This window comes from Peromyscus californicus, unplaced genomic scaffold (genome assembly GCF_007827085.1).
Source record: "Peromyscus californicus insignis strain IS unplaced genomic scaffold, ASM782708v3 Scaffold_10__1_contigs__length_136768540, whole genome shotgun sequence".
NCBI lineage: Eukaryota > Metazoa > Chordata > Mammalia > Rodentia > Cricetidae > Peromyscus > Peromyscus californicus.
Window position 1 is genome coordinate 42,886,336 of NW_026294391.1, and position 15,887 is coordinate 42,902,222.

Consider the following 15,887-nt stretch of genomic DNA (forward strand, 5'->3'; position numbering starts at 1 on the left):
AGATCTGGTCCCACTGCCTGGATGCCTCCCAAACAGATAAAGCCAATCAACTGTCTCACCCATTCGGAGGGCCTGATCCAGTTGGGGACCCCTCAGCCATTGGTTCATAGTTCATGTGTTTCCATTCATTTGGCTATTTGTCCCTGTGCTTTATCCAACCTTGATCTCAACAATTCTCGCTCATATAAACCCTCCTCATTCTCGCTAATTGGACTCCCAGAGATCCACCCGGGGCCTAGTCATGGATCTCTGCATCCAGATCCCTCAGTAGTTGGATGAGGTTTCTAGCACAACAATTAGGGTGTTTGGCCATCCCATCACCAGAGTAGGTCAGTTCGGGCTGTCTCTCGACCATTGCCAGCAGTCTGTTGTGTGGGTATCTTTGTGGATTTCTGTGGGCCTCTCTAGCACTTTGCTTCTTCCTATTCTCATGTGGTCTTCATTTACCATGGTCTCCTATTCCTTGTTCTCCCTCTCTGTTGTTGATCCAGCTGGGATCTCCCGCTCCCCCAAGCTCTCTTTCCCTCAACCCTCGCCTTTCATTACCCCCACTCATGTCCAGGCTGTTCATGTAGATCTCATTCCATTTCTCTGTCATTGGGCGATCCCTGTGTCTTTCTTGGGGTCCTGTTTTCCAGGTAGCCTCCCTGGTGATGTGAGTAGCAGACAAGTCATCCTTGTTTCATGTCTAGTATCCTGCTATGAGTGAGTACATGCCATGTTTGTCTTTCTGAGTCCCTTTGCAGCAATTTTTAGTGCAAAACCTTTAGTTCAGGCCTTTATCTTCTTTCTATCTCTAAAAATACCTTTAGTTTTATTATATGAATGTTTTGAATATGCATAGTATATGAATTTATTATATGCATGCATGTCTGCTCACCACAGGTGTGTCCTGTCCCTGTAGAGGTCAGAAAAGGACATCAGATTCCCTGGAACTAAAGTTATAGGCCACTGTGGGCTGTCATGTGGGTGCAGGAACTGAACTCAGTCCTCTACAAGAGCAGCCAGTGCTCTAAACCACTCAGCCATCTCTCCAGCACCCTGATCCTTCATCCTCTCTTAACTGGACTGCTGGAATAGTCTCCTGGGCACACATTCTCATTTTAATTTGTTTTCTTTTTAATTTTTTTAGATGTATTTATCTTATTTCATATGCATGAATGTTTTGCCTGCATGTATGCATGTGCATTACTATGTGTGTCTAGTGACCACCAAAGTCAGAACAAGGAATAGTCAGTCTCCTTGGACACACATTCCCATTTGATCTCTCTGACCATTTTGAAATAAAACATTTTTTAGATTTCTTTATTTCATGTCCTGTGTATGAATGTTTTGCCTGCATGCATATATGTTCACTAACAGGTGTGCCTGATGCCCACAGAAGTTAGAACAAGTTGTCTGATCCCCTGAAATTGGAGTTACATACAAGTTACACGATGTAGGTGCCTGGAATAGCAACGAATGCTCTAAAGTTCTGAGCTATCCCTGTAGACCCTGTTCTCTTTTTCATCAGTATCTCTTCTCACCCCAATTTTAATTCTATTTGAATAAAAAGTCATTCTAACTACACCAGTGCTGCCAGTCTCTTCTATGTCTATCATATAAGAAGAAGCTTCCATTCCTTGTCAGCTACCTTCTAAGAAATATCATTAGGTCAAACCATGAAGACCTAGATTTTTGTAGTAAGATGTTATTGATATTAACTCAAGAATGTGATTTAAAAACTGAATGAAATAGCATACACTAGTCCCACCACTTAGGAGGATTCTTTAGATTCAAATCGAGATTGATAAAGTGAGACTTCATCTCTCTCTCAGACACACAAAATTATTTGGTATCCTAATGGGAACTATTAGTATATTCTGTCAACTAGCTTTCTCAAGTCATAGAGTTTAATATTTCCCAATAATTTTTGACTTTCTAGCATAAACTAATATTATGGCACAGCAGTATGTTATCATAAAAATCTGTGCCTTGCAAATTATTAATGTGAGTTATTAGCTTAGAGAAATCAACTTAAGAGGTTTCCTTTAACTTTAGAAAAAGATTTATTTATTTATACACATTAGTGCACTGCCTGTATGTACATAAATGCATTGTGTGCATTCCTGATACCCTTGGAGGCTGGAAGAGGGTGGCAGATCCCTTGTAACTAGAGTTACAGATAGTTGTGAGCCACTATGTCAGTGCTGGGAACTGAACCCTGGTCCTCTGCAAGAGCAGCAAGTGATCTTAACCACTGAGCCATCTCTACAGCCTCCCTCACTTGTTTAACTCTTAATTCCTGGTTCTTTATCATTGTTATTATTATTATTATTATTATTATTATTATTATTATTATTATTTACTGCTCTTGAGGCAGTAGGAACAGGGAGAGTGGAGCCTAAAAATGAAGTGGACTAAAATCTCATGCTGTAGCAAACTTTACTAAGAGCATCAGACAATTTACACTCTGAGGCTTAAGAACAGTCACATGGGTAAAGTATCCAATCACAAGAGCAAGCCACATGTGGTGGGCAAGCCTCATGTGGCAAAAACACATTTTTCCATAGAGGCATATAAACAAATAACAATAGACAGTTGTAATGAATGATCTGAAGTAAATTCACTCCTATCCACTACACCTGGGAGGAACAAAAAGAAAACATTCCAAGATCAATTCTGTATTTTGAAGAAACTTGAGGTCACAAGACTCTTGTCTTGTTTTCTCAGAATTTTCTCACAAGCACTCAGAATTCTCCTCCCAGAGCTCTATCCCTGTTCTGTTACAACTATTTTATTGTTATTATTATTATTATTATTTATTGTTATTGTGTATGTGCATGTGAGTGCATGTATACCACATACCACAACATGTGGAGATTAGGAGAAACTTTTGGAAATTGGTTCTGAAATGAATGATAAGCGGCACTGGTGGCGGCACTGGTTACTGGCAAAAAGGTCACGATCACGACAGAACCCGGTTGCTCATTAGCGGAGAGCTTTATTAGGAGGAAAGGGAGGAGGGATAAAAGGACCAGGCCTGGGGAGGAAAGAGAGAGAAAGATGGTAGGGTGAGGGGGAGAGGAAGCAGAGCAGAGAAAGAGTGGGATCTGCGTCCGACTTTTTAGGGCTCCCAGTATGTAGCTACACCACGCATGCGCTGATTGCGTGGCCACTCTGTGTGCATGTAGTCGCTAGCACACACTGATGACATAAGATACAAGACCTTTGCTTGACTCCTGAACGTGCATGTGCAGTCATGTAGCTGGAGTGAGGGCAGAATTCTAACAGGTTTGTCTTTCTATCATGAATTCCAGGGAGAGAACTGAAATCATGAGGCTTGGCAGGAAGTGCCTTCATCAGCTGAGTCATCTTGCCAACCCTAGTTAGTTCGTGACCTTCAAGAGGTCAAACTGATCATTTTTCCTTTGATTGCTATTTTCTTCTTAATTTCTGAAAATATCTTAATGTCACTGATACTATGTTTGGGCATATGTGTTTTTATTCCACCCCTTCCCCAAGTAGATTGTAAATTTGCTAACTTATTTCCTTTGAATCCCCCTAGTAGAGGAATCTGATAGCATTGTAGAATCTTTCTGTAGATTTCGATACCAGGTTCTTAGTACCCCCCACACACACCAGCTTTCACTAACAATAAAGAAAAACAAGAAGAATTTGAATGATCACAGAGGACATATTCAGGTACTCTATAAATATAACATTATTGCCACAATTTAAAGAAGTTCATATAGGAAGCTATTTAACAGAAATTTTCTCTGAGTGAGTGCTTTAAATAATATCTTAGAAATTGTGAAAAAATGAAAATTCATTGCAGTCATATTTTCTTTTCATATTTAAATTTTAATTTTTTTTTTTTTTTTTGGTTTTTCGAGACAGGGTTTCTCTGTGTAGCTTTGCGCCTTTCCTGGAACTCACTTGGTAGCCCAGGTTGGCCTCGAACTCACAGAGATCCACCTGGCTCTGCCTCCCGAGTGCTGGGATTAAAGGCGTGCGCCACCACCGCCCGGCTAAATTTTAATTTTTTCCCTGTGCTGACAAGATGACTCAATAGGTAAAGTCACTTGTTTCAAAGCCTGATGAACTGAGTTCCATCCTCAACCCACATGGTAGAAGGAGAGAACTGACTTGGTTGTACTTTGACCATCACATTTCGACTATGGCTTATACACATGCACACATAGATACAAATACATATTAAACAATTTTTAATTCTGACAAATGAGTCAGAGCTGGAGTACAAGATTCAACCACTGATATATCATTAACAGGTAAAGTTGTTTTACACACACACACACACACACACACACACACACACACACACACACAGAATTTCTTTTTCAGTGGTAGGAAAAGGACACAGGATATCATATATGGTAGGCAAGAGCTCTACTACTGAACTGAACTGAACCTGTAATCTACCATTTCCTCTTTCATTGATGTCTGACTGTCTGTGGAATTCCTAACATATGCAGTCCATTCAAAACCTGCCACTCCAACCAAATAACTGGTACAGATTGAGACTCATGCAGTGAGGGCCCCATCCCTGACACTGCCAGGGGGGTCAGGACCCAGAGGCTGGATAGCCCAGAGACCTATGATATTCATAGATGGCAACCTAGAATGACCGTCATTGGAGAGGCTTCATCCAGCAACTGATAGGAGCAGACACAGACACCCACAGCCAAACATTAGGTGGAGCTCTGGGAATCTTGCTGAAGAGAGGGAAGAAGGATTGTAGGAGCCAGAGGGGTCAAGGACACCACAGGAAAACCCACAGAATCAAATAATCTGGGATCATGGGAGTTCACAGAGACTGAACCAACAATCAAGGAGCCTGCACGGGTCTGACCTAGATATTCTGCATATATGTTATGGTTGTGTAGCTTGGTGTTCTTGTGGAATGATGTGGAGTGGTAGGCTGTCTCTGACTCTTTCTTGTGCTTTTGGGACTCCTTTCCTCCTATTGGGTTGCCTTGTCTAGCCTTAATAAGAGGGGAGGTGCCTAGTCTTTTTGCAGTTCGATATGTCATGTTTGGTTGATATCCCTAGGAGGCCTGCTCTTTTCTGAAGAGAAGGGAGGAGAAGTGGATGGGGAGGGGAGGGACTAAGAAGAGAAGAGGTAGGGGAATCTTCTGTGGAATGGATAAAATATGTGACAGAAGAATAAATTTAAAAAAATAAAAAAAAACTACCACCAAGAGGCCTCCATCAAAGATCACTTTTCTCCCACTGAGATCTCCCAAATCAGTCTTCACTGTCTCTCTCACAGTGTCCTGCTCTCTGAAAACATGAACCGGGATACACCGTTTTCTTAAAACATGTCTGAATAATAATCATGTTTTAACACTTACAACAAAAGAACAAAAGCAAACATTGTAAAGTTTCTGCATATTTTAGGCTGTGGTTATGGATTTATCTTGTAAAAAACTGTTTACTTACTTGCTTTACGTTTCCTTGGAGGTAGTTGTGGTAGGGTTGCCAGACAAGGTCTCATTATGTATTCCAGGATGACCTTGAGTTCACTAAATAGTACAGGGTTTCCTTAACCTCACAGTGATCCTGTCTCAGCCTCCCGAGAACTGGCTTTCCTACTAAAACAAAACAAAATAAAACCAGAAAGGCTCCTTTTGTAAACTGCTGAAAGAGGAAGGTCTCAGACACTTGGACTTCTCATTTTCCTTCATACCACAATCTAAAATGAAAAGCATAATGACGATACTGAATTTATTTCTATTTTGTGGTGTTGATTTTAAAACAGAGTCTAACTTTGTAGACCAAACTGGCCTTGAACTGATAGTTTTTGTTTTTGTTTTTGTTTTTGTTTTTGTTTTTTTTTCTGTTCAGGCTCTCTAGAGCAAATGGGATTATAGGTACGCACCACCACACCTGGTTCATAGTCAAACAATATTGACACCACAAACAAACAAGCAAGGAAGATAGGTTCCTTTTGTAAACTACTGAGGAGGAAGGATTGAGAAACACTTATACTTCTTTTTTTTTTCTTTAAGCAGCAGTCTTGAACATAATAGATCGGCTTCCGAGGAGTCACACCTGTGCAGCAGGTCATTTTGCATTAACACAGTATTCCCCAAGCTTCAAATGCCTTTCGAAGTCATTGTGTGATTTTGACCCATACTCTGTTCCTGTTCAGTAGCATCCATGTTTTTACAGAGGACTTAGCAAATACCCCCTAAGTGGTTAAATTACTCACCTAGGATAGGTCTAGTGACTAGCTTCTAAGGGGCAAATTTGACCTTGTCTCTGCTCTGTATCTTGATTCATATGCAATCAAAAGCAGCTTTACTTGCTGCCCATTAAGAAAGCTGCTTTTGATAGGACAATGCTTGGACATACTCACCTTAAAGGAAAAAAAAAACTCTCATGTCTTCATCTGTAGTATTAGAATATTACATTGTCCATATCTGTTTCAATTTCAGATGACTTCCTTGTTCACTTAATTGACTGGCAATTCCTTTGTTTACCTAATCTCAAGAAGCAAGTCATAAGTATTAATAATGCTTAGGTTGTCATTTAACATTTTTTCTGAAATTCAAGAATTTCAGAAAAGGGTAATTTAGGAAGGCATGTATGTAGAACGTTGCATTTTAATTAAGAAGACTTGGAATGAAATGCACCGCTGACAGGAACAGATGACGGCTTCTAAAAGCTGTATTACTATTTGATGCATGTTCAGTATTTTTTTGTGGATAATAATAAGTCCTAAGACTTGTTTCAAGAACAGTGACAGGACTAAAACAATTAGAAAAGACAAAGCTGCTCTTTTTCAATCATCTGCTCATAAGTAAAACTGGGTTGTGAATTATTTCCAGAGAAGCAATTGACAAAGTATAAGTAAAACACTCTAAAAATGAAAAGCTGTCTCAATTGTTTGAATGTTCAAACCAAACCTCTCTCCTTGTTCAATGATGATTTCCTTTGACAAATAAATATTTACCAAGTATGAAGTATAGATTTTGTGTACTTCCTAAGGCTAAAGCATACTGTTTACACTAAAATATAGTATTTCTCATCTCAAAGACACTAAAATAAGAACGTAACTTAAAAGTAATTCTCTCTTGTAGCAGACTGTTCATTAATCATTCTTTAGATAATATTGGCACTGTGAGTTTTCAGTTAGGAAGAAAAAAACCCTGCAATTTCTGGATTGATCAGAAAATCTGAGCACATTTGTGGAGAAAACAGTCAATTCTAGTAAAGCAAGATTGTCTCTAACCCCAACTGTGAAGTCAAGAAGGAAAAAAAATCAACCTTTTCCCATTTCCAATGATAATTCTTCTTCATTGGAATAGAGCTAAGGGTTAATTTATGATTTGAGAAAAGACTATCACTTCCCCATTTTTTTGTAAAATGTGGTTGTGTGTGGGAGGAAGGTAGAGAGGTCCCAGAATGAATTCACTAATTGGGGTTTTCACCTGCTGTGCGTCTAATCGAATACAAAGCCTTATTTGTAGCTGAAGAGAAAGAGAGATTATGCAGAGTGTCAGAATTTCTGCCTAGTTTTGAAATTCCTGTTATTTGGCACAATCAGCTTGGGAAAGGCAGACAAACAGTTACAGCTCTGAGCTCTTAAGGTGGATAAGGAATGTTGTAGCAGATATACTTGAACCACCTTAATCAGTTCTCCATTTTTAGCAGGTGATGTAGTTCATATAAGCCTGAGAGTGCTATAGCTTGCAGGCTAATAGGCACGCTGATTCTTTCCCACTAAGCGACTACCGGCCTCTGAGGTTAATGAAGTGTGCCTTTATTTTAGTGAAGATGCTAAACTTCACATCTTTTTAGATGTTCAGCTTGATATAGGTGGCTCTGTGAAGGTTTGAGAAATCGTATTAAATGAAAACTGCTTGCAATTGAAGGAGAGTTCGACTTTATCTGGAACCTGTCTGGTGAAATCTCTGGTGTAGCTGGCAGCTGTCTCCGAAAACTTTCTGTGTCCTGACTTAGTCTGCCTCCCTGCAAAGGAAAGGCCTGGAAAAAATAAGCTTTTGTGGGAGTATGATGTGCTCTGGGTCTGAAAGCAGAGCTTTCAGAGTTGGTTGCTGATGGTTTAACAATGATCTAGAGGCATTGTTACACGTATTTTAATTAGTATGCCATCACATTTGCCCTAAGTGGCAGTGATTCACCGTTATTGCAAGCATTTGTTAGAAGTCTGATTCATGGTCTCTGGCTAGAGCTTACACTATGCAAAGAGAAACATACAGATATTATATATTTACTGGATATCCAAGTGTTGACATTTTACTATGAAATATGCATTACTTACTTGAAGCAATACATATCCTCTGAATGGGTTTTTACAATATGGTACAGGTTATATTTAACGTTGACTGCAGTAAATAAAACAATTCACATAGAGACTCTTAGAGCAAGCTGGCTCTTAGGGAATGGTGATGTTCCTCAGTGCCCCCTCCCTGGTGAATGTCCTGTAAACCCATTCCTTGTCATTTTCTTATTCTACTCATCAGTTTAACATTGCTAACATTGGAGTAACATTGAAAATTACAAGTAGCCTAGAAAAGTTATATAAAAAAAGAAAATCTAAGATGTGCTTGTCGAAGATTAGAGAAGCCTGGCTTCTGTACTTGGCCCTTTACACTTGCCACCAAATGGTTATATCTAAACCTAACATCCCTACAGTACTGACATTTCCAAACTGTAACTCTAATCCAAATGATTATCCCTCTAAGCCTCAAACTGAAAGGACCAACAACTGCTTCCAAGGCACCTTCACTCTTTACACTACACAACTATCTTTACCTCATTGTGTTCGATATTTAACTTATCATCTGTCCTGTTACCATCTATGCTGTTGAGACATTTCTTGTTTGGTGAATGTTATCCATTCAATTTTGGGATCCACCTTGGGATAGTTAAGCCTGTAGTGATATGAACAACAATGGCACCCATAGGCTCATATATCTGAATGCTTAGTCACCAGGGAGTGGCACTCTTTGAGGAGTAGAACAATTATGAGGGGTGGCATTGTTGGAAGAAGTGTGTCACTGGGGGTGATCTTGAGGTTTCAAAAGCCCATGCCAAGCCCAGAGTCTTGGCCAGCACATCAGGTTGTAGCTCTCACCTACTTCTCTAGCAACATTTCTGCCTGCATTCTGCCATGCTGATAATGGATAATGGCCTAAACCTCTGAAACTGTAAGCAAGCCCCCAATTAAGTGCTTTCTGTTTTAAGAGTTACCATTGTCGTGGTGTCTCTTCACAGCAATAAAACCCTAAGGCAAGGCTTTATCCTTGGTTGTATGTTAGACTCTCCTGGAGAGCCTTAAAAATCTCAATGCCCAGCACCAATTAAATTAGAATGTAAGAATAATGTGTTGGGCTGTATATTGGAATATTGGAACATTTTAACATTCCTCATGTGATGTTAGTGAGTTTAGGACCACCATCTGTAGCTGGAGTTACCGCCAGTCCTGCCCAGGCCGGCAGCCACTCAGACTCAAATAAACAAACAGATGCTTATATTATTTAAACTGTTTGGCCTAATGGCTCAGGCTTCTTGCTGTCTAGTTCTTATATCTTAAATTAACCCATTTCTATAAATCTATACCTTGCCACATGGCTCATGGCTTACCAGTATCTTACATGTTGATTCTCATCACAGTGGTGGCAGCATCACCTGACTCAGCCTTCCACTTCCCAGAATTCTCCTCTCTCTTTGTTCTGCCTGTACTTAATTCCTGCCTGGCTACTGGCCAATCAGTGTTTTATTTATCAATCAATCAGAGCAACACATTCACAGCATCCCCAGTAACCATCTTACTTCTTCTCTATGTATACATCTAGTCAGTCAGGGATCCCTTAATGTCTACTTTATGTTATAATTTCTTACTCCTTCTGCCCCAACCATAGTTCCTTCAGTTCCTCCTTGTATTGCACTAACCTTATACCTGGCAGTCTAATTCCAGATTGCCTTCTGACCCAGCCATCACACCATTACTCTAGTGACTTTTCTAAAGACGAATCTGACAAAGCCACATTTGTAGCTGTAGCCCTTCATCTGTCAGAAGGTCGTCCCCACACCTTTCAAGTACAGATCAACTCTAGATTTTCTCAGTAATTATTTATTTATTTATTTATTTATTTATTTATTTATTTATTTGCAACTTCTGTGTTGGCATTCCCTCCTGAAAGCAAGTAGACCACCAAAGCTCTTGGAAAGAATGGAGTTTGTTTGCCTTTGCACCTATTCATATTATCACTTTGGTTTCAATGTGGCTTCTTGTGGGCCTAATAGAACTTTATATAAATATTTGTCCAATGACTGTTTAGTCAGCCTTTCTACCCCAAGGGAAAAAACTGGATTTGCTGTCTATCTGACTCTCAGTGTCTAATCTATTTTTCTAGAAGGTGACTTGGGTTGAAAAGGTCTCTTTTTGGTCAGCATTCAAAGAGAAACATGGTACAGTCAATGTGGGTACTTGAAAACAGTATAATGAAAAAGTTATTTCAAAGATTTGGGCAAGGTAGGCATAAAACAAAGAATGGTAAGATTTTGAAAGGGCATAAAGGGAAGGAATGGCTTGGGGCACCTGCAGAATGCTGGGCCTGAAGGGAAAGCTTGCCCAATAAGACCTGTGGCTACAAGTCCAAGAACCCAGATACTTCCAGGCCAGGGGTCAGCAGGAGCGAGCTTGAGAAAGAAGACCTAGCTATGACTTGCTTTCTTCCCTTTCATCTTCTTCCACAGGCCTTTCATCACTGCCTCCCACTGGTTGAAAGTGAGCAGAAATCAAAGAGCAAGAGAGCCTGATTCCACAGAGGTTTAGCCTCCTAGGGGCACAGAGCAGAGTAGAGAACACAGGATCGGCATGGAAGGGAAAACAATATCTAGCCCAATCTCTTAGGCTAGAGAACTAATTTTTCGAAGGTGCGAGCAAAGTTGAAGTGCTTCCAAGACGGATGCTTTAGCTGTAGGAAAGTTTACTGCCTCATCTTCTTGACCCCTTCATGTCTCATTCTGTTTTGACTGCTATTTCTACCAAATACACTATCCTTTGCTTTCATCACCTTTACTGGTGAGCACACTAAAGAAAATGGAGACGTTTTTCATAACAGAGGATCTGTCTGTGGCAGGGCAGCAGAGTACCCAATACCATAACTATTAAAAACAGCCCTGCTAATTCCATCCAGCACTTACGCCACTGCCACCATGTTCTAGTTATGATAATGAGGCCAAGAGCTCATTCGTGGTAGGATCTGTAGTCAGGTTTTCAACTTGATTTTCTTCTCATGGCAGAACTCAGGGTCCTTGTCTGGTGTGTGGTTCAAATCAAAGCAAAACAAAACAGAACAATAATGATGATGATGATAATAAGGGAAATTGTGACATAGCTTAGTGAATACTATAGGTTCAATCCTCCACATCACCTCAAATTAAGAATAATATGAAAAAACGACTATAAAAAGCAACACACACATATATAATATCACTATATAATTTACACATAAAACGAAGATAAGGCAACCCTGTGCTTTAAAAAATGCCTTTATTTACTAATCAAAACTCATAATATGGCTGAAATGAACAACAAAACAGTTAGTACGATGCCCATGTCATTCCTTAATAATATTTTCAGTATTTTCTAAAATGATATCAAAATTTTGGTACAAGTGTTTAAGTGCCTATAACTCCAGTCTAAAAAAGAACTTAATGCTATATTTTTAAGAATTGCCATCTGTCAAATTAAAAAAAAATCTGAATAGTGATTCTATGTTTTCCATTCTTTTTCTTTTCCCTGACAATTCATTCTTAGTAGTTCTCTAATTGTATAGTGGGAAAATAGACTTTTGCATTTATAGTTTCGAGAAACAGCAGAACTCCTGAATCTCGAGCAGTTCGCTTAAATGTAAAACCATCAACCAACCAACAGAAAACAAAGAAAAGGGAATGCCAGCAAGCCTCATCACACAGGGGTTGCAGATCTTTAGTCAATTGATTTCTAATATTTATAAGTGTCCATGCTGTGGGGTTTGTATCTTCTCCTTACAGTAAACAATATTTAAGTGATATACAACATCGACATAACGATTACTCTCACTGATTCACTGCAAAAGCCACTAATCCCTCCACTCCAGAGAAAGATAGAGGCAGACGAGGAATCTACTTTTAGGCCTAGGGAAACCCTCACCCCAAAATAAGTCTGACTATGACATCCTTAGGCACAATAGCAGCGTCCCTTCAGCTCACTAGCTCAAAATTGCTAAAGCACAGCAAAGGCAGACCGAGTCTTTAAAGGGAAGTGCCAGAAGTAACGTATTTGTTTCAAAACAGCAACACTGGTCTTACCTACGGGCACACAGCTTTAGTGATAACGTCTACATTTTTGTCTGTTTTGTCAAAGCTAATGAAGAAACCTTCAATTCTCTGTTTACTGTCTGCCTCTTTGCTGTACTGTGACATACCAATAAGTGGAAATTGATGTTACCAGTCCTTCCAGCTCACACAATCTAAGTAAAAAATGTGGAGGGGAGAAAAAATGATATTTAAAATAATAAAAAGGGATACACTTAACATGTAGACTTAAGTAGATGAATTCACCAGAAGAGTGAAAAACAAATAATTGAAAGATAAAAAGGCCAAGAAAGGAACAAAGAGAAACAGTGAAAACACAGACTTACTCCTTGGAGTCTAAGAAATGAAGATATGGAGATGGTGGAAAATTCTTGTGCTAATGAAGGCTTTCTTCTGTTGGGAAGATTTCCAAGCTCAAAACAGTTGTGTGTAGTTAAACTGTACCTTCCTTTTGCAGCTTCTGACATGAGTCACACTGGGCCATCAAGCCTACATATCTTTTCAAATCCAGTGCTATACTGGAAAAGAGATCCTTCCAGATTTTTCCTAATACTTCAAGACAAAAACCACTGGTGGTACTGTTCTGTGAGTCTGTATCAATGCCTCTCCAACTTTAGTGTGCTCAGTTGTTTATTTGGTAGGTCCAGGTTGGGGTCCTGCATTTTTTTCCATTTCTAAGAAGTCTGCAGGTGATGGTGGAGCTGTTAATCCTAGAAGTACATTTTGAGAATCAATGCTCTGTCACCAACATAGATATTTCTTAAGAATCCAGTGTAGCCAGGCATTGTGAGGCACACCTTTAATCCTAGCACTGGGAAGAAGGAAGCAGGCGGATCTCTGTGAGTTGGGGGCCACTCTGATCTACTACACATTGAGTTCTGTAACAGTGAGAATTATGTGAGAGACCCCGTCTCAAAATTAAAAAAAAATCCAGTAGGATGAGTTTGAATTTCATGTTTTCATGCCCTACTCCTTTAATTTTCAACTGAAGAAGGGGTGGGGGAGGGAGGTGAATACTTTCTCATGTGATTATTATTTTTTTCTTTCATTTTCTAAAAGGAAAACTCCAAGCCCACACACTAATTATCTGCGATGAGGTCATTTGCACCTAGGTCATTTATTTAGGCAACAAGTAGTCTTGCCAGAGGATTTTTAAGGGTATGCTGGCAAGAGACATGTGGCTTCCAGGTTCCTGGGTCTACTACCTTCAACTCCTTTCGATCTTTGTTTATATCCTTTTATTTTGTTTTTCCTTTTTCTGTTCTGTTTTGAAAGTGCTCACAGTCCCTGGCTGTCCAGGTTCCCAGGTCCTTAGGTGGGGGCGGAGTCCTGCCCGGCCCCGCCCCGTCTGCACGCAGCTCCCCCCTCCCCGTCCGGCCCGCCCGCCCGCCAGCCCGCCAGCCAGCCCGGCTCCTCCGCAGTGCTTTCGGCTGCGAGCCTGGGCGGCGGCGCTCGACTTTCGGGGAGCCCGGCGGCTCGGGCAAGCTTACTCCTCCACGCTAAGCTCCCGCCCCTGTCTGCCTGCGGAAACCCTTACAACCATGAGGGAACAGCTCAAAGGGTAAGTGGTTCGTGGTCCCGGACCCCCTCGTATCCCTGCAATTCGTGCACTTGTGGCACGAGCAGCTGCCAGGAGAAGGCAAAACTTGGACCAGAGGCGGTGGTGGCTGGTGGTGGCTGGTATAGGCTAGACCCAGGCGTCGGGGCAGCTCTCCTACCAGTTCTGGGAGCCTCTGCAGGTGCGTCCCCCGGGCTTCCACCCAGGCGCCAGTGCTCGCTACTCAGCTCCTTCCTGGCTGCTGGGACAGGCTCGGAGAGCTAAAGCGGATTTCTCCCTTTGCCCAGAGAGGGACAGCTCGCTCCTCCCGTGGGGATCAGGCCCGGGGAGCTTTTTGCTCCTTTCCGGGGCTGCCGGTGTGGACATGAACCAGGCGGGCTGTTTCCCCAAATCGCCTTTGGACCTGGTAGGAGGAAGGGGTGCACGCGGTTCTACCTTGCATTGCACTGCTAAGTGCCAAAAGGTCAACTTTCTGCCTGATTTCTTCCGAGGATTCCAACTGACATTTCCCTCGCTGTGTTTTTTTCTGTGCTTATTCCATGCTTCAGGATTTGGAAAAATAAAATAAGAACAATTAAAGCCTAGAAAGTCAGGAATTGACTGAGAGAAGAAAGAGAGGCTTGAGGGTTTGGGGTTTTCTATGGATTACTATTATAATTATTTGTTTATTTCTTGGGCTTCTTTTGAGGTGTGGAGTCATTTCAGGGTGCCTTTTCTGCTTCTCCAGGTTGTCTTTAAGCAAAGTTTGTCATTCCTAATCTGATCACAATGGAAAGGGCAAGACAATGCTTTATCTCAGTTAAATGTGAAGTTAAGTTTGAAACTTAAATTGAAGGGGTTTAATTGTCTAAGGGAGCATAGCATTAATTGTAAAATGATTTAACATCAAGGAAATACCCATCTTCTGGTTCAAGTAACAAACTAAAGTCTTTATGTGAAATCTACATTCTTTTTTCTTCACCAATATGTTCTTCCTGGTCCCCGAGCTTACTCCCACCGTCTGTCCTTGTCACCCCATCATTTTTTTTTTTTGCCTAGATATTTTTATTTCCTTGTTCCAAACCTTCTAGGGAGGAAATCCTTGCTCTTAAAGAAGCGAAAGGAGCAAATGAAACAACACAGTTATATGAAAGGCTTCTGACCCTTGAGCACTGTGGAATTGTTCTCAGTCGTCATTGTTTGATCTTGCACTGGACACGACCCTGCAGTGAAATTGCCTTGGCCAAAGTTGAGGGTGGGTGGGAGGTAAACCTTGCAAAGCAAATAGAACTGGAAGGACAAGTAACAGCTGGAAGAGCCACCAAGGCCGTCATCTTTGCCCTGAGTTGAGCCAAACAGAATAAAATGTTAAATATCTCTTGAGAACAAGAAATGGGAACTAGAATAGTATTTCTGATGCTTAGATTGACACATAGCCACTGAAGTCCCTTCCCCACAGCAGCAGAAACTTCTAAATATATTTCCCATCCCCACCCTGCCAGTATTCCAGCCTTACTAGCCAAGTTCAACAATTCGGCATGCAAATGCCAAGGTTCCTCTAGAAAGAGTCTGATCCTCAGATTAAAGGGAAATTCATTCTCTCTCTGTGTCTCTCTCTCTGTCTCTGTCTCTCTGTCTGTCTCTCTGTCTGTCTCTTTCTGTCTGTCTCTCTCTCTCTCTTTCTCTCTCTCTCTCCCACTGTGTGTGTGTGTGTGTCAGTGTGCTATAGACTATATATGAAGCCAAGCCCTAATCTTCTGCAAAACATAAGAGAAGGCTACTTTTTTACATTGGTGCATAGTGATTAGTTCATCCCTGGGAAATAGTGGAAAGAATATAGGATATTTTCAGTACCAAATAACAGTGGTTGCAAAAGAAATCTTACTTTAATTAGGCAACTGCCATTTTCTCAGTGAATGCCTTAGATATTTGTTACTTTTATGTGTCTAATGTTTGTTTTTAAGAAACTACAAAAGCAATTCCAATAAGTCTGATTATTCTAGCACTGACAGCA

General features: G+C 40.8%; 1 protein-coding gene across 15 annotated transcripts in view; it reads left to right on the forward strand.

The window, feature by feature from the left end:
• The window catches only part of Dmd (dystrophin), a 2,242,690-nt gene that overhangs the window by 2,080,924 nt on the left and 145,879 nt on the right, over positions 1-15,887 (forward strand). For 4 of the 15 annotated variants that reach the window (XM_052732323.1, XM_052732321.1, XM_052732325.1 and 1 more), the window contains exon 1: positions 13,738-13,897. The exons of the other annotated variants lie outside the window; for them this stretch is intronic. In XM_052732323.1, the coding sequence (XP_052588283.1) occupies positions 13,878-13,897 (20 nt within the window). In that variant the 5' untranslated portion in view covers positions 13,738-13,877. Of the gene's footprint in view, positions 1-13,737; positions 13,898-15,887 lie in introns of those variants that run through there. 15 annotated transcript variants of the gene reach the window in all.